The sequence below is a fragment of the Calidris pugnax genome, unplaced genomic scaffold (assembly GCF_001431845.1).
Source record: "Calidris pugnax isolate Ruff unplaced genomic scaffold, ASM143184v1 scaffold317, whole genome shotgun sequence".
In the NCBI taxonomy this organism is placed as follows: domain Eukaryota; kingdom Metazoa; phylum Chordata; class Aves; order Charadriiformes; family Scolopacidae; genus Calidris; species Calidris pugnax.
The window spans coordinates 2,538,026-2,562,278 of record NW_015091111.1 but is presented as its reverse complement, the minus strand read 5'-3'; the positions used below and the strand labels follow the sequence as shown (position 1 = coordinate 2,562,278).

The 24,253-nt window shown below is 37.0% G+C and overlaps 1 protein-coding gene across 4 annotated transcripts; it reads right to left on the bottom strand.

Moving 5' to 3' along the window:
- Positions 1–821: 821 nt before the first annotated feature.
- RNF170 (ring finger protein 170) lies at positions 822–24,222 on the bottom strand. 4 transcript variants are annotated; one of them, XM_014958153.1, is made up of 8 exons: positions 23,876–24,222; positions 22,240–22,297; positions 15,095–15,238; positions 10,445–10,520; positions 9,203–9,314; positions 8,107–8,180; positions 6,085–6,189; positions 822–4,436 (listed from the first exon to the last, which is right to left on the bottom strand). In XM_014958153.1, exons 3-8 carry the CDS (start codon positions 15,229–15,231, stop codon positions 4,167–4,169), a joined length of 774 nt encoding a protein of 257 aa, XP_014813639.1. In that variant the 5' UTR covers positions 15,232–15,238; positions 22,240–22,297; positions 23,876–24,222; the 3' UTR covers positions 822–4,166. The 4 variants fall into 4 exon arrangements, with proteins under 4 accessions (XP_014813639.1, XP_014813640.1, XP_014813641.1 ...); XM_014958154.1 differs by having other exon boundaries at positions 9,203–9,311; XM_014958155.1 differs by having other exon boundaries at positions 9,203–9,311; positions 15,157–15,238.
- Positions 24,223–24,253: the final 31 nt, after the last annotated feature.

Below are 24,253 nucleotides of genomic sequence, written 5' to 3'. Positions count from 1 at the left end.
AGCCACCTACTCTGGCAGCCTTGGCTGATGAACTCTTGAGTGTTTAGCTGAGCCTCTCACAGCAAGCACAGAGGCATCAGATGGAAGGACAAGCGTGTACCCATCAGACTTTCAACATGATTTAATAGCGTCTTACCACATATGTCATTACATGTTTTTCCACAAACATTGGAACTGTGTACCGTAGCAAGCTAAAAAGTGCACCTACAAGTCCAGAAGACTTGGCCTAACTTGGCCCTGGACTTCCCAGCTAAGACTTGCTGGACATTTCTTCACAGAATGGATCACATCTTCCTGAACCCCAGGGGCCTTTCCCAGCATGAATCAGGAAAAGCACAGGATTGCAGCACAGGCCCGTCACATCCAGCTCTTCCCTGCCCCACTGCAGCCTTCATGCTTCCTGTAAACCTACAAGAGACTATATGCTCTTTCCTTCAACTTACTTCACCAACTGGATTCTCATCCACCTGCTTCATGCTTTTGTTGGCTTGGAGGACTGATAGGTCATCTGTACTGGTTTATCATCCTGAAAGCTTAGTGCCCATGGATCTGAAGGTAGCGGTCAGACTGCTCAGGGAAAAGACTTCTAATATACAATATACTTTTGGTACTAAGATCTTAGAAATTTTGTAATCCTTATAATGTCAATAATCAAGATGAAAATCTCTGAGTTACCTCTGAACTGCCTGTCGACAGACACAAAGATAAGAATCAATCAAGACTGCAGCAGGGCTACCACCAACCCTAGCCCAGGGAAGGGGGAAGAGGAAGATTAAAACCATTTGCCACCCAGAAAGTCAATAAAATAAACCAAGAGAAACTCTTACTTTAATTAGCAATTTATTATCATTAAAAGTAACAACAAGTAGTTTTAAATCCTTTTGTCTTAAAAATCTAGTGTAACACACAGGTCACTGCTACAGTTCTATGAAACCTATAGCAAAACTGTATCCCCAAATCACACCACTCTGCCTCACCCTCATAGACTTCAATGGTGTGGGACACACACAACACAGAAAGATTGCCCTATACAGCACTTGTCATAACGATTATCATTAGGCAGCAAGATGCTACAAGTTATTCTGTAAGAGCTATTAAGTATAACTTTAGTTTTCCCCTTTGTTAATATTGCTGGAACAATCAAATATTCCACACAGTTTTTGGTGAAAAAGTAAGGATCTTTAAGAAAGAACTGTACTTATTCCCTGTACCTCTTCTTTGCTGCTAAAGTTTTCCTTTTTTTCCTTTCCCCCATTAGTAACACGGCTGCCCCATTTCAGGAGACAAAACCACAGCGATGTTTGCAGTCGGTTTCCACACAGCATCACATATTTCCTTCACATTCTGAAGCCAGTGCTTAGCACTCACCTTTAGCACGGCTGCCACAGCTCAGGAATACTACTACGTGCTTGTGTATTGATCACCAGCTTCTTGGGAGCTCTGGAGCTTAAGTTAAGCTCAAGCTAAGTACCCAAGGTAGCTAACTTACAGCTAGTTCAGATCTGTGTAAAGAAGCAGCAGCCAGATGCCGCAGGACAGATGCATCTTCACATTACAGCTGTCCACAGAAAGGCCTAAGCAAGTCGTAATACTGTTTATCAGTGGCTTGCAGGAGCAAAAGGAAGTCTCCACAAGCAAGCACACACATTGGCGAAAAGGAAGGATGGTCCTAATTCTGTCAAGCATTTCATGTGTTGATTTTGTGCTTACAATGTTACTCAGTATTCAAAGGTAAGCAGAAGCCTCCAAGGGAAACCCTTCTGGCTAGCAGAAATTTAGTGAAGGAAGAAGCAGAACACAGGTAAGTTTTACATAGCTACTCAGATATGGCTTGTACATGACCTCGGGAGCAGAGCCCTTAGATGGGTATTTCTGCATAAACTTCACAGTAGCATGTGGAATTTGGGAGCTCAATAAAAACAAATCAGTAAGCAGCTTCATGTACATCTATATCCACTCTGGATTTAGAGAGTCATGGGAAAAAGTATACACACAGTCATAGGATAAACATATGGAGGAGGTACCACATCAACAGATTCTATGAACAGACTCCAGTTGTTCTACAACAGCAGTTCATTCTCTTCTCTAAGCAAACACCCAAGTTAAACTCCAGGAGAAAAGGGGTCTTAAATTTACTAATTAAAAATACTTTTTTGGAGTTTGCTCTCAGCTGGATCTCTTGGGGAAAAAAACCCCAAACCAAAACAGTGCTTAAAGCAAAACTGCAAAATCCTGTTTTACCTAACATCCTAACTACTATCTTGCTTTCTAAATATACCTAAAAGTTTATGAATATCCTATGCTTATTCAATAATACCTTAATGACTTTTAACTGAGGTAGCCACTAACCATCACCATACATTAGCAATGCCAACAGAAAGGGAAAAGCTGAACTGAGACACTCAAAAACAGTTAGTTTGCAAAAACAAATAGCATTCACTTCCAAAAAAGATAATTTTCTGTCTTGCTCTCCTCCTCCCACCCTTGTTTCACTTCCTGTTTCTCCTCTTGCCCATCTCTAACAAACAGCAACACGGAAAAATTTGGCTTTTCAGTTAATTTGAAATACATCTTTGGATTTTCAAAAGCAAATTTTCAGATGGCAAATCAGTGAATTTACTTTTAAATGAATGTCATTTTAAAACACTGACACCGAAGGACAATCTCCACCCCAACCACTGACATGTCAGGTGCCAGCTCTATGATCTTCCTGCACAGGCCCAGTTGCTAGAAGGCATGGAAAGACGCCTGCATGGGCAAAACACAGACGTTGTAAAAAAGTTCCTTTAATCGTAAGTCTCATCCCATATATGTAAACACACAAAGAATCACCTGTCTAATCACTGTGTTTCAAGTACTCAGGAAGTTTAAATAAAATGGCAATTATCATTCTTCTAGTTAAAAAGTACATAGGTCTATCATGTCCTTGACCTTTCCAGTGGCATTCATTTCTTAAAATGAAAATATTTTCAAATTATTTCTGTAGCTATGATAGCCTATATTCAAATTCAGCATGAAAAAAAATCCCAACCAAATCAGCTTTAGGGATAATTATTCCCTTGTTATTTCCAGGTTTTTTTGTGGTCCCTTATGACATCTTTTTCAAGTAATTCAGAACACCCTCTAGCCACAATCAAATCAACCAACCAACCAAAAAAAGAACTCCAACTGAAAATCAAATGCCCCAACACCTAAGCTGCTTAACACATGTATTGCAGGATGTACATTCAGGTAAAGTTCTGTACTATAAACATCCAGTTCTGACTTCTTTTCTTCAACCACTACCTAAAACTTGAGGGTTCTCCCCATTGGCTCAATGCTTTAATGCAACTAAAGGAATGCAAATGCTCCCTTCAGATACATTGCATTGATCCAAAGCAGCCCAAATCCCCGATTCCAAGATACATATCTACCAAATAAATAAGCCTGAGGAGAAAAAACATGCTCCTGTTTAAAAATAGAGCACTAACCAGTCTGGCGTGCATAATACCGGTTTCTCTATCTAGATCAGATACTGTGTGTATATTCCCAAATAGAAAAATAAAATTGTATGAATTTCATGCAGCTGTACATAGTGCTGTTCAAGCAATATTGAGCTGTTCTCCTTGGTTTTGTGACACATGTGGACAACAGCAAACTACAGGGTGATAATTGTAATGTGGTCCTTGGGTTTCTTCTTCCATAGAGACACACAAAGCTACTTAGGTTTTAAAAAACTCTAGCCCACAACAGGGAGACATTAAACAACTTAGTTGTGATAACTGGACTGTGGAGAATTTCTGAACTTCCTTATACACGTCTAGATTACCAAAAGGGAATTTTTATTAGAAGTCCTTTATTAGAACTCCTTTTTCCAAACCACACACCGGAAAAGGTGTTTTCTGCTTTGATTACATGCAGTTGTTCATCAGGTGGAAGTAGATGAAGGTTGTTTATTACATTATAAAACTAACCTCATCCTCATGAAGTGTATGTAATACACAAATTAAAGATTCCAGTTAAACATCACCACATACTAACCCTTTGTATTTGTATAAGATGGCCAGCTATGGAATTGTTAACTACTGAAACTGTACACAGGTGCCTTATTATATCATACTTCTGTTATAGTTCTCCTTTTAAAACATTCCACAGCTGCCTCTGCATTTGGGTCATTTTCATCCATTTCATCTATTCAGCCGCTGTGTTACCACTTCTCGGTACATGATAGAAATATATATCAGCAGAAGGAAAATGACAAAGAAATCATCCAAGAACCCCAGAATTCCAAAGAGGGCTTCAGGAAGAAAATCCAGAGGTGAAGCCAGGTAGAGCAAGGCTCCAAGCAAGCAGAGGAATATTCTGATGCGAAACATCCAGAAGAGGCCCCCAACAGAAAACATCTCCCTGAAAGCATGCCGCAACAAAGTGGGCAGATCCATAATTCTTTCCATAATCTATGGAGAAAGAAACAAAATATTAGTATTTTGCTTTAGCAAGGGGCCCATGCTAAATGTTTTTTTTTTTGGTTTTTGGGTGGTTTTTTTACAATAAACAGTAAGATAAGAGTTTCTGGATTTAGTTTTGCTGGGTAAGAAGTCAGATTTAGAATATATGTTTTCAGAAAACAGTCAAACTGTTATTTTATACCATAAACCATACATTCAACTCACTACAAAATACATTGGCTTCTATTAAGAAGGAAAAGTAGCATCTACTAGAGTAATGACTTAAAGAGTAATAACAAATGACTAAGAAAGTGAGAAATAGCAAACAGGTTACCTGCAGTGACATATTGATCAGAATGGAAGACAAATAGGGATTGTGAGAAAAAAAAACAATAGGCAAAGTAGAGTAGGTTGCATTTCTTCAGAACCACAACACCCCCTCCCCTGGCATTTAGCCAGTGATTCACATACGTTTCCAAAGGATGGATCAAGCTTCAAAGGAAACTAAAGAACCTTTAATTTAATCCATCCCTGCTCCTATCATTTACATTTTTTTACTATGATCCTGCCATCTTATTGAAGTAGGAAACATGCAGGGCTTTGTTGTGAAGCATAGGGAGGGGTGAACTTTGAAATTTTTTTAATACTCTTTCCTTTTCCACTGTACACATTTTCTACACAGAGCTATGACATTAAAATGAGTTATTGCTGAGCTGAAAATATTCTCTAGAAAATAATTTTTTGTGGTTAAGGCAATACACCGTGTATAAACCAAAGTCAATTTTATCTAGTCTGATTAGGGCTTTAATGCAGCTTCTGGCACGATCTCAGAGAGGTTACTGGGGCCACAGAGAAGTCTAATGAAGCCTTAAAGGTAGTTTCAATCTATTCTGGATCAAAAGTGTAACTGCTTCACAATTTAGAACATGAAAAAGAAAAAAATCCCATCTCATGCTTCTTTTGTCTTACCGGACTGTAACTTTTTCATGCTAATGTTTTGTTACTATATTCAAATCCAACGAACAGATGAAGATAAGCAGAGAAGTTACTAGTATGCACGCATGTGCATTTCACCTTGTGAATCAGAACATGCTCACAGAAGACAGGCTAAAAAAGCTGAATTTTTGAAGCTCATAGAACTTCAACTGTCTCTCTTAGCTATTTATCAAAAAATGTTGTCTTCTTCACTCAGAAAGCAGAATAAAGACTGTAGCATAATCTCAGAGGAAAATAATCTTCTAACCAATGTGAAGATACCAATCAAGTGAATATTCTTTCTTGCAGGTCATGTATTTCATTAAGTATTTTTACTGACTAATTATCAATCCTTTCAAATTAACAAGTCATAATTAAAAAAGAGTTTAACATATGAATTGGGAACTCAAGACTTCTTAACAGTTCCCACAACAAAAATGCAAGTTTCTATACACTTCCACAAATTGCAAATAAATATTTTTGAAGTCATGGGTCTGCCCTAACTATAAGAAAATAAACATGAATTTCCTAAGAAAAACTTTCATAGTCCCTAAGCTTCATGAAGAGAAAAATCATAATCCAGGGGGAAAAAAAAAGAAGGGGAAAAAAAAAAAAAATCACAAAAATGCTGTTTATCTCCCCTAAAATAACTGACTTCCACCCAAATTTACCCAAAACTTACAGATCTGGGCTGTCCTGAGAATCTCCGATTGTAATCATTAACATCTTGAAGTACTTGGGTTGCATCCTGCTGATCTTCACCAAAGAGTGGTAAAAACAATGTTACCTGGGTACAGCAGGGAGATTTTGTTACATGTGTCTTTTAAATGCAGGTATTGTGAAGTATAAATAGAAACAGTAATCTTCAGTTAACTACATAGAACAAACTTTGTTTTAGTTGAATATTTAGCAGCAGTATCTATGGATACTGCTGCTAAGTTTTAAAAAATTAATTGCTTACAACTCTTTACAGAATATTGATTTTCTAAAAGATTGTTAAACATAAGAACCCTCCATCTAAGAGATGCTTTTTCTAAACACCTAAATGGTTTATGTTTCCGAAGTGCAACAGATGACTTGGAGAATAAAGTTGATTTACCAAATTAATATAATTTTGTTTCTTAAACTGAAAATCATATAAAGCAAGCAATGAGGCCACTTTTCTTCCATCTTTAGAATGGTCTTGCGTTTCAGCAAAGAAGCAGAACTCATACTTTTCAACATGGACATTCATACCAAGACCAAGGAGAATACTACAGAATAATTAGTTAACAGAAGAAATATATTGACCTTCATCTCTTTTGTAAGCACAGAGAATTCTGCTATGTTCTGTGTTAACTTTCATGCAAACACAGAAAAATATGCAAGGTCATATTGACGTATATGTTATGTTATCGTTCTGTATAGGAGTTTCTGAGAACTTAAGACTTGCATTTGGAAGTGATGTTCAGGTATAAAATGCAGATTACAATAGGAAACAGAAAATGCACAGTACTTTAAATCAGTACAACCTTCAACTGCTGTCTCTATACCTGGCCACTAAATATGTACCTTTTATCTGTGCAGTAGTCACATTTAGCAAATGACAGCACAAGCAGATCTACATTAAACTCGTAGCCCTGACACAAACCTTCTGTATGACTCATGTTATCTATGGGAACATACTGCCATTCCCCATTTATAAATCAGACCTTACTTTTTCTACTTTACAGGGTGAGAATGAATCAAACCATGCAACCAGTACCACCCAATTTACCTCAGAGGAAGGCAGAAGAATATCTATGTAAGAAGAGACACTAAAAAAAATATCACTTATTTTGCCCTTTTCCGTGTTTCTCACTTTTAATTTTGTGTGTCTCTCCTCATGGGCTACATTCTAAATATACTAATGAGTATATTCCTCTGCTCATACCTATTTTTCTTTCCTTCCTCTGTGCTCTCACAGTCATCTGTCCTGCTGATGCACAAAATTAAGGCAGGATATAATGTATGAGCAAGGGCAGGCATGAAGCATGTTATACAATTCACCAGAAGTTACTAGCTCTGTAGATTATGCATTTTAAATAAAGATGTACTTTTGTTAAAACATACACTATAAGACCCAGAAATCCCTAAGTGTTAATGAGTTGCAGGGACATATTTCAAACTGACAATGCAAGTAAGTTGCGTAGGAAGTAAGTTAATGCTTGTTCAAATTAATAATACATACAAACTAAAAATAGGGACAAAATAAGAAATTGACACGGGTAGGTTTTTTTGGCAGGCAGAGAAGGAATGGAGAGGGTACTTCTCAGAAACCAGTAGTATACTGCCTACTGGCAGTCTTTCAGAGCAGCCAGGTCTTTCAGATGCAAGTTCTGGTAAAGAAGTTGTATCACGTCCCAAACAGAAAGCATGAAAGAATCATAGTTAAGATCTTACAACTTTCCGCTTTCATATATTCCTTTACAGGAAATAAAATTACTGTTATCAGTGCTCTTCACTTACATTTGAGTTGAAGGAATAATCTGTATTTTTTGAGCCATTTGCCAAAGCATAAAGTTCAAAAAACCTTAATGTCCACCATCTACATCTCATATATCCACATTCTTTCAGCTTCTCAGACTTCTGTCACGCTCACTATTGCAGTTCTAATATACGTGCTTTTTGCGTAAGCTATACTAGAAAGCCAAACTACCAGGTCCATGATTACTTAAAATATTACCGTTTGTCTGCAGATTGGACAACGGATGGCACCAAGCCATGAGCCGTACCTCCAGTAGGCAATAATGCAGGAACCTGATGAAGGTAAGTTACAGACATTTAAACCATTGAGTTGAAACACCCGTTGTATGAAATAATACATTACACACCAAGGAAAACAACAGAAGTGTACAAGCACTTAGGCTAAAGTCTACCTTTTCCGGTGTAATTTTGTGTACAGGATTCACCAAAGAACCTATGTGTTCAAATTCAATATTATTAATGAGAAAAATCCTGAATGGGTTCAACTGCATAATTAATTTTAAGGTATTATTTCCTGAAAAGACATAAAACTTCTTAACCATTAACTGAAGAAGCAAATAATTGAAAATTTTACCAGTTTAAAATTCGGAAGTGACAAAAATGTCAAGAGATGTAAAGTTTATCCTAAAAACCTGGCTTTATTATCAGAGTTTCAACAAATGAAGGAATATATAAAAATCCGAGTGCTTCAACTGTTTTCCAAATTTGTAATTTTTTTTTGTTTAAATGACTGGGCATGGTATGCATTATATACTCCATAAAACTAGATGAATGCACAGAAAGGATCCTACTGAAGGAGAGGAAGCAAAATGCAACATCAGGCATTTACATATAAATTTTAATAGATGGACCTCAAGAAAAAAGGCAAACACTTTAAGTTTTGTAAACTTAGTCTTAAAAAAAAACCAAAATACTCAGATAAAGATAACACCAAGCAGAATTTTATACTCTTTTAAATCAGTTTTTTTTTTTTTAATGGTATATTTCCAAGTGTTTTTCAGCCTCTTCAGTTTTTTACTAATGGGAAATGAATTATACCCTCTGTCCTTGACATTTTAAAATTAAAGGTAGTTTCAATCCTGATAGCATAGAGAAAAATTAAGCACAATCTCGAAGTGACTGTTTATTCACAAATGTGTTTTCTCAACAATTTATATAAAAAATCATTTCTAATGCAGACTAGAAGACAAGCAGTTAAAATCAAACAAAGCTTTGGATTAGGGTGACTGCAAAGTTTGTATTTCTGTTCTGGTTTTATCTTTATAGCTTGGGGCTTTTCCTGTTTTCCTGCTTACCACAGAAAAGATGTCCACAGTTTGTTTCTATAGGGAACGTAGCCTGTTGCAAACACACTGGACAGGACATATCTGTATAGAAGCGATGTCTATCACCAGCAGAAGCATCCTGCTAGAAAAGAAGAGAAATGCAAAGTGTTAGATACAATTTTTGTATAAGTCTACTGAGTTTAAAAAAAAAATAATAAATACAGTATTCTTTACTAGAAGTCAATCAAATGCATAAGCTATGCGAAATGAAGAAGAAATAGATTTAAATTCAAAAATCAAACGTACTGAAATGCAAAAACTCTTTCACTAAGCCAGTTCTTCTTGCAACAAGCCCGTTATTTTTCCTTCATCTGTTATGTGTGTGCTCCAATCCCATTAAAGACCACAAAGAAAAGAACCTCATTGGTCCTTCACATTAAGTAAGGCTAGACATGCTGAAGCATGAATAACAAGTCAGATCTAGACTGCTACTTTGCTATTCTAAGCAGTTCTGTCCAGAGCCTGGTACTGTGACTCAGCAATTTCAAGTAACCTGGCGTAGACTTTCCCATCCTTTCCTCTCCATGTCAGAACTGGATGCGATCACAGAATTATGGAATGGTTTGGCTTGGAAGGACCTTTAAAGATCATATAATAAAAATCCCCTAGTGACAGAAGTCCCTGCCTATCCCTGCCCATGAACACTTCCAGGGATGGGACATCCACAACCTCCCTGGGCAACCTGGCGCAATGTCTCACCACCCTCATTGTAAAAGATTTCTTCTTTATGTCCCATCTAAACGTAACCTCTTGCACTTTAAAACCATTGCCCTATATCCTATCACTAGAGGCTTTGGTAAAAAGTTTATCTGCGTCAATCTTTGTTGCCTGGCTCTTGCTGCTGTGCCATTGTTCTGCTACACACAAATTATCAGTCTAAACATCTAACCCCTGTCCTGTGGCAGCAAGCCGTACTCCAGATTTCCTTTCCTTTACCACCAAGTTCCCAGGAACATTTCAGGATAAGATACTCCACCTTGCGGCAAAAATTTGTTTAAGAAAAGAACCAGTGAAATATATAATTTTAATTATTTAAGTTATCCATACACCTCCCCCATCCCCCATTATCTCATTACTTAATAGATTTCAATGATGCCTTTGTATAGTAAGTAAGCTTCCATAACTTTCAAGACCAGCTTCTTCCAGAATCTCAGAGAAGTCTATGCTACCCCAAACCAGGCAATTCAATGACACAAACACTTAGCACAGCACCTGCTCAGTTTGAAGCTGCTGACGAAGAGCCCGCACTAGCTCTTGATTTTCTGGGTGTATGTTCTGATGTTCATTTCTGTGAAAGGAAACATAAGCAATAAGGAAAACTGAACACTGTGACCCAACACTGAAAAATAACTGATTGAAAAAAACCCAAAACTTGAACAAAGGGCAAAAAATAATTCTTTCCTGCTATAAAGGATTTTAAAGGAAGTACACAAGTAATTAAGGAAACAGGACATTTATTCTAGATCCTAAAGTTACTCTGCACACTTAAAGCTGTACAGCAGCAGCAAGATTTTTCAGAAAGACTCCATAAACAATCATTAAATCATGTTAAAACTAGATTTTCATCTGAAACAAAATTAAGCCATTAGCCTGCAAAAAATTAAGTTGCTTGAAAGCTTTTATATTCATCATAAAGAAATACTTTTAATCTTTGTCTCCACTACTAGTTATTGTATTGTTGGTCTACTCATAAATTTCTTATTTTTTCACTCACTGCTTAAGTTATAGAGTTGAAAAATCCCAATAATTTCAATTTCATCTGCTATGTGAAAGATTAAGACGCACCATTTACATAAGAAGGGGTAGGCAAACTCTTAGATTTAGAATGTTGAATTTATGTAAGTATCAGCAGACTGGATATAAAAAGAAATCATTCTTTTTTAATCAGTCTTTAAATAGAAAGACTGTATGGGCAAGAAAACTACAGGTTGGAGATGCCAAGGGGAATCATAGGGAAGAGACTCACTGAAGAAAGGAGACTGGATATATTACAAGTTTGAAATTCAAAAGCACAATGGGAACAGAATTAGAGTTGAAAATGATGTTGACATTAAGAGGTGTTGAGTTACAATAAATATAAGTCAACAGCATCATATTCAAAGTTCTCAATTTTTATACATTACTTATTCATATGGATTTCACTCAACATGTGCTCAATATCGTGCTCAGCACTGTTGAGGTCTCAGCTGGGTTCTGCTTTCTCTTTGGGCTAAATGCATAACAACACAGAGAAGTTGAAGAAAGTTCAGAAGGGAATAAAAATTACTGGCCACGTTTTTTAAATACTACAGAAAGAGTGAAGAAATGTTAGTTCATGTAGAAGACCACTCATGGAGAGAAGAGGGGACAGGATAAGGCTTTCATTCTATAAATATGAGCAATTATTTCCCACAGTTGAAGTTGATGGAAAAACATTTCTCACTGCTAAGAGTAAAAAATCAGAACAGGTAACCTCAGGGTATTGGGATCTATCTTTGAGTAAAAGTAAAATCTAAAACCAGATTGCATTGGTTCCAGGAATAATCTAGGCAAAGCTGATCCTCTGTTAGAGCTGAGGGCTGGACTGGCTGAATTTTTAGGAATTTTTCTGGTTGCAATTCTATTTCTGTAATTTCCTCAATGGCTCTAGGAGCTTCTGCAATATTTTCCTTCACAATGCATTATGGATACCTTCAACATTTTGTTTTCTTCATGCTTTCTTCAAAAAGGAACAGACAGCATATTTTTCATACTAATAATTACATGGTTATCTGTAAAAAGTAAATTTTGCTAATGGGTGTGTCATACATATGAAAGTTATATGATGGGAAGCTTACATTAAAACCCTTCTTGCCTACCCTGGGTCTTCCATGAGTCAGATTTTGTGGATGTTGTCTGTCATACATGTTACGTGTATAAAAGAATTTTCCTCTTTAAGTGCTACAAATGAGCATATTTTGCACCTTCAGTCTGCCAGAAACTTGATATATATATTGAAATCCAATTCAAATCATAAACAAGTGGAAGGTAAGCCAGTTTATTCTGATTCTTTCAGAAACATCTAATTGCAAATTTGCTGCTGTGTTGATTTATATGACTTTGATATCACATACTATGATGAATACGTGAGAGTATTTGTAGAGCTGTAGAAGTACAGTATGTACAACATCTGTCATTTATGTATAAAATGCTGAGGCAGCAGAGCACTGCATATTTTCCAGGAGGGGACAGGCAGAGCTCAAGACATATCCAATTCATAACTTGTCATGTGATTAGTGTGAGAAAATAAATGAAATAGCTGAAAAATGGTATGGTGCTATGCAATTAAAGGCATTATCAATCACAAGCCAGAAAGAAATAGTTAGGATGTGGGTTCTTTTAATTTCCCCATTTCTGAGCATTAGCACCCTGTACTTGAGGGAAAAGGTCTCCATGTGTATCACAATGGGTGCCACCAAGTCATCATTACCACAAAGAGGAAGGCTGCCTACTCATTCAGTACTGAGAGACAGTACCTATGGAGATTGGTGTTACCACTGTGCAATGGTGGCCACTGCTAATTTCCAAGGATTAAGATCTCACTTCTGCTGAAAATACTGACTAGATCATCTAATCAAACCATATGATGGGGTAGAAAAATAGAGGAAAAGATCTAAAACAGCAGATTTATAAACATGGGTAAGTTATCTGGCACAAGTAGGGCATCTCTGATACGGAACACTGGAGGGTCAGGCTGCCTTAATTTGCTGGACAAACTAAATTTTCTCAGTCTCACATGACAACCTACTCACAAGTTTAAAAGATAATAGAAAAAATCTGGCTGCATTTTGTCAAAATTTATAACTCAAACACATACAGGCTTTGCAAAAGTATCTTATTGTGACTAAACTAAACATCTGAAACTTACTATATATGTTAATTATTGCTAATAAGTTTCTCCACCAAAAGCACAGAGACCTTTGGCTCATGCCCTGATGTGATGCCTCATTGAATTTCCCCTGCTGGAAACAAGCACACTAACCATATCTCACAACAGTTCTTTCCATATTTCACTTCTGCCTCACAAAATCTACTGCAACATATACTCCTTGTAGCCTACTTTCCCTTTTTGTTCAGCTCCTGCAATCTTATTAATTACCTTAAGCTTTCTTTCATATATTCACACCCAGGACCTGTTCCTACCCAACCTAAGTATTTCAGATATTGCATACAGAAGTATAGGTGGCAAAGAGACTTGGGTAGGGGGACACAGTATAAGGAACACACAGGCCACTGTACTGTCTAAGATAACTAGAAAAGAAAAGTAAAATTCTCCTTTCCTCCTTCACTCCCCCTTCACTGCTAAATAAATAAAAATTACTATATTTTTTATACTGCAGAGATTTTACACTGTACTGTGCAGATTTTGATGGAGACAACACAAAGGAGGTAGAGGAAAAATGCTGCTGAACAATTTCAGAAAGTAGCAGAAGGCACAGTGGAGAGCTAAGAGGATGCTGTTCGGACTTTCAGTAGTCACTCATACAACACAGAAGAAAACAAGCTTCAAGACTTCCAAAATATGGAAGCTTTCTGTCCGAGTTTGTTTGCCCTTCCAGAAAATAAACCATCTGGGCATGTAACAGGATCCACAGACACTTTTTACTTAGCTCATTACACTGCAGAAGTAACTAGCCCTTTTCTCCCTCCCCAAGTAACCCTTCATCATTGAAGTATCATCTCCCTGAACTCCTGACTGAACCCTTGCTGCTCTTGTGCACTGCTGACCCTTGTTCCACTCACTTTTTCTCACGTTCCTACCTTGCTTCTCTGTATAAAATTCAAAAGTAAAATGTTTACTTTTAAACTAAACACTTAAAATCCAAGTCACAAATGCTGAAAATGTCAATGTAGGGAGTAGAGAAAGCATAAGAGAGCAAAGGAAAAATAAGCACTCTTGAAGCCTTCTGAATAACTGAAACAGCCTTGGAAAGAAAGGTAAGGTGAAGTGCATACTTCTTAGATTCCTTTGCTATCTCCTGGTCCTGAACTACAGCACTGCCTTGCAGTCCAGCCAAACTTTCCCACTTCCGATTTCTTTTGTAGCTTGCTCTCAAATAACTCTTAACCTGCTAATACTTCTCATGTTGACAGATCCTCCTCACTAAATTGATAATGTCAATGCATCACCAAAATTGAGTTCTCTTAGTTGTTAAAACTCTTCTGTGTTCAGAAGTCTACAGACATCCATTAAACGAAAAGAGCCAATCTGAAGTGCAGACTTATTTTCCCAAAAGATATAGGCTAAGATATTTGTTAGGTTGCAAGGAAAAACTCTGAAATGAATAATCATCTTTGATTACTTGACCATTAAAGTTATTGAATTCTGAACTTAACATTTTGGTTTATGGAAAGCATACTAAAGTCCATTGTTTTCCATTGTATTCATTTGTAAACCAATTAGTCAATTTATTCAGGTTTGGGTCTTTGTGGGGGGGTTCTTTTTTGTTGGAAGGAGACTACAACTAGAATGTACATTGGAGGATTATACCCAATCTTAATTGTGGAGTCATTACCTATACTATGTAACCAAATATGGCACACCAGCCCTATATACCATGAATTCAGCCACCTTCAGTCTTAAGGAATGATGAACATTATTCAGTTTGACCATCTGAAGATAACGAAGAGTTAAACCACTTTTGAGAAATGCATACTTAATTCTAACTGTGAATTAAATTATGAAACTCTACTAAGCAATTAGTTAAACAGAGTAAGTGATCAATCATTTCCTTAATGTCACAAAATCACAGCTGTTTTATATAGCAATGCAAAAATTTGTTGAGAAAGTCAGAATTTTACAAATGCAGTTATGTTCATTAATTCCTGTCAACATATTCTCACCTTAAAAGTGTATATACCAGAGCAGCAATGAAAGTGAAACTGAGCACAACTGCCACCAGTACCTGGTCACTTATTCCTTCAATAACTGAATCATTATCTAGCTTCAAACTCTGGACTTCTGCTTGGTGACTGGCCATCACAGCTCTAAAATATAAAAAGAAATATATACATATATATATGAAAATAAAAAAATCCATGTGCACAAATATGTTTTAAACATAGTTAAAAATAATATGTATACATGTCTCTTCATACACAAAATAAATTCTTGAAGCAACAGATTAGCCATTGCTGGGGGAAAAAATGGCAAAAGAAGAGGGAATAGATGCATTTTTACCAAAAACTGAGCTTGCTGCAGAGGACTAGCAAATCATTTGTCTTATACAGCAGCAAACAACTTAAATGACTTTGGTGTGATTCAAAGATACGTTTTTTAAACATCAGTTATATACTCCACCTGAGAAACTTTACCACACAACTTGCCTGTGAAGAGGTCATTGTTGAATTAGACATAGTGTAAGGACAGTTCATTTAAAAAAAAAAAAATAAAAAAAGACGACGACATTATCAAGAATTTTAGCTATTACACAACACACCATTGCTGCCAGGCAATTTTTTGCAGGCACAACACAATTTTTTGAAGCCTAATTTTCACGACCTATGTGAAGAAAGAAAGAACGACATTTGGAGCTTAGCTGGTTTTGGAATGTTAAATGCCCGTTTGGATACACAGGAATCACCCGATGCTCTTTATATTTTATCTGTCTTTTCTATGCATTACCAACCTTCAGCTGGAAACATGGGAAAAAACTTGAAAGAAAGAGTATTATCAGGTTTCCCTCATTAGACTAATTTGTTTTATATTCATTTAACATACGCAACAATCAGAATGACTTGCCAAAGCTAACATTTATTAACCTACAGCTGGAGACAAGTAAAATAAAATAGTATCCAATACACTGCTAAATCAATCCTGTTGCAGTCAAGCAGTGAAATGAACTAAAGTTGTGAATATTATGAAAGCAGGGGAGTGAAGCTAATTCTGGTACATGATCAAAAAAGTCATAGTGAAGCTGTGTCCATACACAATTAAAGTATTTTTCATATTTTTCAAATCTCAGCACCAGTTGATGAGGTCAGGTAGGACTGGTATAATTTACTTTACTTTTTAGTACAGTGTGTGTGCCTTAAGCTTGCAAGCTTTCATCAGTGTTTCTCTCTAATTCACAGCTGAAGTGTCATGTGTTAATTTGAACCCTGCTGTCTAGCAAACATCACCGAACACTGCCTGGCCCTGAATTAATTGCAAAACTGAAATGGAATACAAGTCATTGGGATTTCAGTGGATACCTGTAGTGACTACTCTGGCAAGATTTCAACATGCCAGTCTACTGCTAATATAAAAGTGTCATCTTTTCCATAAGATAGCTACTCTGACCCTCCAGCTCTTCTCTTGTACAAGCTGTGGAGTTTTTCCCAAGGCTCCTTACATTTGTGGGAGCTGCTCCCTGTTGCAGTAATGCAAAAGAAGCTGGTATATTCTAACTTTATTGTAAAAACGTGTAAGTTGTATAATTAAGTACCATAAGAGCAAAGAAAATTCATGGAGAATGAAGGGTAGATTTCTTTAATTGTTGTTGTATTTTTGGTCTTCCACTGTGAAACAAAAATGAAATAATAAACCATATATGAAGTGAAAGTGTGTCCCAATCTGAACTAAGACTAGTAATTCTGTAACTATAGTCATAATTTTTGCTTTCTACTCTGGAACTTTGGAGAAGGAACTCTGTCATGGTCTAACTACTGAAATGTCAGTTAATATTTGGAAAGAGTAACTTTTCCCAAAGGTGGAACACCAATGACTCATTAAGAGCCATGTTTAAAGTAGGTCAATATTGACATGTTTCATATATACTAATGAATAAAAGACCAAATCTTTGTGGAAAGGTATTACATAGGCACAAGAGCCTACATGAGCAGTTGTAGCATTTCTCTGTGTAGCTAGTTGTACAATTATACTGCCATAGTTAAAGCCATGAGGCTAAGACATTGTGGAATTTTTCTGAGCAGCAGTTCCTTGCTGCTCAGGACCTGGACTGGTAGGTGTGCTGTGATGCCTTCTCAGCTTCACATTCCCAAAGTATATACTTTATTTCTTTGCATATCCAATCCTCAAGAAGCTTCTCTCTTATAATGCATCATTCTGGGACACTTATTTTCCACAACTGTGTCTCAGGCAGTGTGCTTGTATCTTCAACTCCTACATTTTCCCTCCTTAAGTACCATCATCTGTCCACTAATATTTACTGTGTCACACTGTCATTTCTGGGTTGACCATTCAGTACAAAACCAGAAATAAATGGCAAGGAACCAGTATATGATAATTCCTCCATTGTCCCGCATCTACTCTGTTAGAATAGACCAACATGCTAATAACAGCTACATGCCATTAGGTATTACACACTGTGGCAGACATACAGATGATTTAATGGCACTTTTGGAAGGCAAGTGTTTCTCACATTGACACCCGAAAGGCTTCCTGTGTCACTGCTTCCTTGGTGCACTCTGAAACCAACACATACATTGTCAGTGTCACACAAAGTTAACTCAGTTTCCCTGAACAGTGTTCACGACATCCGCTGTAGAGCTCTCTCTCCCTCTCTGCATGTTCCTAGCAACAACATTCTTAAACTTTATCGACCTACCATTAATCACACCCACTACATCTGCTTGGCTTCATTTCTGCTCATGTACTCCTCTTGAAATGCCAAACTGTGATGCCAAGGTTAGTAGCAGAAAATGAGTAAGAAATACAAAGATCCCCACCTTCTCTTTCTTCCCATAAATAATGCCAGTTACGTGTATCTACCTCACCCCTCCACTTAACCACATGTGACTTTCCCAATAACCATTTTGATTGAAACTAGTATCCAAAAGAAATTCCTGAAAAGTCTCTCTGGCTACATAAAAGGCCACTCCCTCAAACAGTGCCTTCACTTATGTATCAATACCACCAAGATATATATCAGGGGGAGTAGAATCTCTGCCTTAGCCTTCCTTCCAGCTGCTTCTATTACTACATTCTAGAGAAGACAGTTTATTGCCACTTAAAGCTCATGTTGTTCATGTTTTAACTTGCTGATTATGGACAGCCAACAAGTGCTGACAATATTCCCCTCATTATCTCTAGCACTTTTTCTGAATCAGACCATTGCACAGGAGGGCTGAGATTAATTGTGTAGACTAGGAATTACCAACAGAAGGGTTTAACTTCAAAAGATCAATACATAATTTCTCAGAATAGTCATTCAAGCCTCCATAGAGACAGTAACAATGTCCTCCTACTCTTATCTGGGTTAGCACGTAAAAAAAGCAATGGTTAGAAGGATAACACTGCTAAAATACACTATTTGAAAATTGTCTGACTGCAGGAGGAAGGAATTTTCTGATCTCAAGTCTGTTTTGAACATTTTCAAACAAAAAAAATATTGAGAACTGCAAGTTTGCAGCTCATATTTCTTCAGGTGCAACCACAAAAGGCAATGAACACATCTGCGGTGGTTTGAATGCATAACAGACTAACTAACAGTCCTAAAAAACTGCTAAGGAATCTTTGCCTCCCACTGCATGTGTTCAGTAGTGGTGGTTTTTCAGTTGGTACAACTAATAAGCAAGCTACAGAAGACTTAATTCTTAAATGATGTAACGAAGATTCATCAGTCTTCAGAGACAGCCAACATTGACAAGGACTAAGTGCATGTTAGAGAAGACTTTCAGAATGAGACTTTTTCACAGAAAATAATAACTGGTAATAAGTTGATGTCATTTCATAGCAACTTGATGTGGGTTTGTATTAAATTCAAACTTTTTATGTTGATCCATTAGATTTGTCTGGTTATGCAAAAATAACAGTATTTCATAAACCTTTTCATCATATAGTCTTTTTTGGATCAGCATTCTACGGCACAGGCTTTTCAGATATTAAATAATTTTAGAACTGTTCTTTCTTCTCTGTAGATTTATGCTACTTTTGTTTCTTTTAATAATTACAAAAGTTTGAACTTTTTTAATGCTGTGTCTCTTTTTCTTTTATACAAGAAATTAATTACTGTCTACACTATCTCTCCAAGAAAAGTACCAAATTACTTGGACTTCTGGAAAAAAAAGGCAGTAATTGAAAACAGATAAGATTTTAAGAACTGATTTAAGAACTGGTTAGACTTTTTTTTTTTTTTCCTCTTCTTAGCCATTTAACAAGGATAGGTTTCTTAAAGCATAACCCTACCCAGTGTTCCAATTAGGGGATAAAATCCAAAACACATCTAAAAATACTCACACCAAAATTGGAATTTATACAATCAACTTCAGAATGCTAAAATTGTCAGCTGTAAAGTTTAAAAATCTGACAAAAACACTGGGGCTTTTTCCTACATTAAAAGCAATAACTAAAGAGTGCAAAACTTAATTCCCACTTTCATTTAATCTCATCTTCAAACTACTGCCATTTGTGTGAAGTAAAACAATATGACTGTAGAGCGAGGGGAAAAAAGATACAGAGTTCTGTTCTGCTTGGGCTAGCTAAGTTACAGCTGGACTTTGCAGCACAGTACTTAGATGGGAATCAGCTTTATCTACATTAGGAGTCTTGATAGCTTCAGAATGTAAACAACCTGAGACTGAATTGTCCACAAAATGCTTGGAAATAGAAAGGAATGGAATTTATCATTTGTAAAATTGCATGGTTTTGTTTGTAAATCCACAGACTAACAATCTGAACACAAAATCACCCTCTTTATTATTTATTTTATTTTGATTATTTTATTATTTTTTTAAATCTCTTTATTATTATTCAGTTTTTCTGAGAGTGATCACTGACAGAAAGCAACACTAATTTACTTACATTTCAAATAAGAATCTGCAAGCCTTAAAGGTTACACTTCTCTTCTATGGTTAAGTATGTACAATGCAAAAAAAGGAGAACCATAACAAGCAATACTGCAATTACAATATATTTTATTTTTGGAAACTCATACAGATCACATTGAAATGTGAGGGCATGAGGATATACACTAGTGTGGATGTATTATTTCTTCATTTTTCAGATTTGCAAAGTATTGTGAAGACTTTTTGTGTTCAACATACAGCACAGTTAGAATAATACCCCATGGCATGATTCATAAGAAAATGAAAAACAATCCAGCATTTGCAATGATACATTAAACGCTTCTTGCCAGCTATCCAAAGTCAAAATATCCCCATAGCTTTCTGAAATATTTGAACTTTTCCAAGTTTATCAGGGAAGCACTATATGATAATATATTCTCAAAACCACAGAGATTTTAGGACCCATTGCCAAAGGAATATGCAAGCACAGTGAAAAAGAAGAAAAAGAGGCTCTCTTCGGGTCTGAGAAGTAAACAATGAGATAACACACAAGTAATACTGCTGTGAGATACAAATTAGTAATCAAGAGCAACATTTTATTGACTTAAAGAGCATGGTACAATTTGCTTCGAAAAGCAATCTGAAAAGATACATTGGATAACAATGTGTCCTTTCAGGGATGGGCTGGGGGTGAACCGGATGTGAACAACGTGAGGGGGTGGGGGGTGGATGTTTGGTTTCTTGGGTATGGGCTTTTTTTGTTTATTGTTTGTTTGGTTGGTTTTTTTTAACTAAATTTTTGAGTACTTTCTTCTTGATAAAGTACGTGCAACCACCCCCAGTGCTCGAAAAAAGTATAAAATGAAGACAGTGGTGGTGCGCCAGGATGTAAGTCAGAACCTTTAATACCTTTTGCCTGCAGAAGCATTAAAAATGCTGCTATATTTATAGAAATTGTGTGTTTTACAGGATAACCAAATTCCTCTCCAACTAGTAAAAAACTAGGAGTCACATTGTTTTAAGACCAAAAAGGCTTTAACTCCTCAAAATTTTTCTCCATGGTAAAAAGAAGAAGAAAAAAGTTTCATTTGTATCAATTCATTTGTTTTTAATAAGATTGACCCATTTTAGATAAAAGAAATCAACTTCTAAGAACTTAAGCATACCATAATAGAGCACATTTATTCTGTAACCCACCCCCTGCATGCATATAAACTTATATTGAAATATCTAAGGCATAATTTAGTGTTTTTCTTTAAGAGAAAAACAGACAAATTCCCCAAATAAATTTTAGATAAATTCTTAAACGTTGGGCAATAATTGAGACTCCTCTCATCAGAAGTTATACAATTACTTCCTACTTCAAGGTAGCAGCAGGTGACAGCCACTGTCTATGGTTGAGAATTGGACTTTGTGAATAGATCTGACCCTGCAAACTGGATCCTACAGTTATTTTTACCCTGCTTCACGAAGAGCTCAAATGCCCAGACTGCATTCAGAAAGCATTAACAACAGCAGGCACTAAGGATGCATGATGACCAGTAAATGTATAACAGCACTGAAGACTCCAGCATGAGTTTCCTAGCCTAGATCCTAAATCAGCTAAATCCTGAGCTGATATATCTTATCCAGGTACTTTTGTGTACTGAAGTTGGACTTTGAAATAGCAGTGTAGACATATATAACATTAAAAAACAGAAATAAGGAAATGGACGTATATTATACTCAGAAAAAGTGGTTTTGAGGAGACAGGATTTATTAGCTTTTCATTTTTGTGAGCACAGTCGTATTTGAATAAAGCACATCTCTAGTATTAAGTATCTCCATGCAGTTTAAAAATCAGGAGATCACCCAAAGGGTAGATTTACTAAGTGAAATAAAAAAAAAAAAATCAACTATAGCAACATACAAGATACATTCTGTGAGAAGGCTGTTAAAACTGACTTGAGAATACCTTACTAGGATTTAATGCAGTTTGTTAATACAGCATTATTATGAGTTAGCAGAAACTCTGCAGTGACAAATCAGCTCAACTGCTACAGCAAAATTATAGCCAAACTCAGCTCTATCATATTCAGTTATCTCTTCACCATAAACCACCTTTGCTTTCAGGACTATACTGATTGTATTTATGTGCACGCATGTTCTTTGCAAAAGAGAAAGGAAAAAGCATATGGAGTCTTGCCAAAATAGGGGAGAGGGCAATTTCAGTAGGCTACTAATAATTCTTTTCAATATAACTGACCAACTAAGGCACTTGCCTGGTGAAGCAGGTCTCTGCAAGGTCTGAGGTCAGCAGTCTCTGAGGTACATTTTTTCCTAAAGAGTTAAAAAAGAAAGTAGATAGTTTGTTTTTGCTGTGGAATCATGCTTTAAAAGTTAAAAATACTACAGATGCAAACTCCAGATGCAATTCTGTAAGGGAAAACAATCCCAAGTTAATAAGCTGTTCTACTGGGAAAACAAAAAGCCTCCAATGATTTTTCTCATGAGCCTGAAATCATGTTGATGGCTTGAAGCAAAAAAGGCAAATTCAATGGTCTCTATAACATTCCTATTTGGAATATTTGACTGGGTGATGCCATGACGTGTGTAAAACAATCCCCAACAAAGTCTTCCACTGCTTTAAGAGGTTAAACATACTGAAAGGTATAGAGTTCTGAAAAAAACCCAACAAACCCGAGGGTGGAACTGCAATCATATGCAGATAGGTACATGAGAAAGAGCCTGCCTATGCCTTCAGTTTGGATATCTGACTTTTCTGATCAGACAAGAAGAGAAAGGAAATTATGTCAGTTAATAATAATAATGTTTACTGAAATATAGTAATACCTCAGCTATGAATGAAAAGGCTTTAAATTTCCTTCAAGAAAAGTATCCAAGATTTTTTTTATTGTAGAAAGCAATGCTTCCATATACAACCTCACAACTAAAATAAACAGCAAGACAAAAGCATTACTGTATTTGTTTGCAGCAATGAAATACACATCATAACAATAGGCAAAACAGAGTGGGAAATGGGTACATCAAGGAAGATGTGGCAGAAACTCTTAAAGACTGAAATACACATGTGGAAGTACTGTTTGTCAAAAGTACCAAGCACATAGCTTAAAGTACGCATTAAAACCTGGAATGAAAAGTTATAGTTGCACAGCTTACTTAGCTTTCTAACAATTTTTAACTCATTCCTAAATGTGAAAGCTACCTTTAAACGGAGAGAGATCAACTTAAGAATGAAAACAAGAGGTTGTACAATGAGCTCAGTGAGAAAGTACTTTACTGGGAAAACATGAGAATTTTCACAGCTTTTACAACACACTTCAGTTCAAAACAGGTTGACATAAATGAACACTCAGATTTTGTCCATGCTACTAACTTATTTAATGAAAGAACCGTGAGAAAACAGGAACAAAGTGACAGTTACTAGATTTGCAACCCTTCCTTTCTTGGTTGTTTATCCAACTCTGAAATGTTACCAGTGCACTGTGCTTGCTACTCCATGTTGTCCCAAGTTAGGCCAGCTGCTAACTGACGGGAACTATACAGCTTATTGTAACACCCAATATTCTCACTGCAAGCTTTGGGTGGGCAGAAATTCCACTGACTTCTGAGAAGGAGCTTCTCGAAGTCTTCAGGCAATCCGTTTGCACCATGATGGAGAGCTACTCTGGCTGGGGCAGTAAGGCCGCTCTAGCCACACACGAAACTCACGCCTTGTCCTTGTGATTAAAAATTAATTTAATTACCTGCAGCTAATGCTAAGTAAGTAACTTTTATATTAATTTTTTTACTACAGCAGAGTTCTGCTGAGAGGAAGTTAATGTCATTTTCTATCCCAAAATAAGAGGAAAACCTCGTAGAGGTGGCTCCTTCCACAAGCCAAGCCGTATTACTTACTAGCAAGAGAACGTTGGTGCAGCGTCCTCACAAGCCCACGCTACCGAAGCCAGGGACAGCCGGGGCTCGGGGTGCTGCTGCAGGTCCCTCCCGACCCTGCCAGAGACCCTCCTTAACCAGCTCCCACCCGCCACCGGCGACACGACCCCGCGGAGGGCTGCAGCCCCTTCAGCACGCCTGGCCGCGGCGGGGGTGCGGACGGACACCCGGCGGCGTTACAAAGGCCTCCGCGGCCCTCAGCGCCAGCCTCCGCTCGCTGCCACCTCCGGCAGCGGGGTTACAAGCCACCAAACAGGACCAGGCCAGACCGGAAGAGACGCGAACGACGCTGCGGACGCCCACGGCGCCGCTCCACCCCCCCACCACCTCCCCCCCCCG

Bases quoted from the DNA above. Each gene is read 5' to 3' on its own strand.
- RNF170 (XM_014958153.1), bottom strand. From the start codon at position 15,231: ATGGCCAGTCACCAAGCAGAAGTCCAGAGTTTGAAGCTAGATAATGAT. The intron at 10,521-15,094 runs GTGAGAATATGT...TTCCTTTCACAG, and splicing joins CTGGTATATACACTTTTAAG to AAATGAACATCAGAACATAC. The intron at 9,315-10,444 runs GTGCTGTGCTAA...CTTCTTTTCTAG, and splicing joins AGCAGCTTCAAACTGAGCAG to CAGGATGCTTCTGCTGGTGA.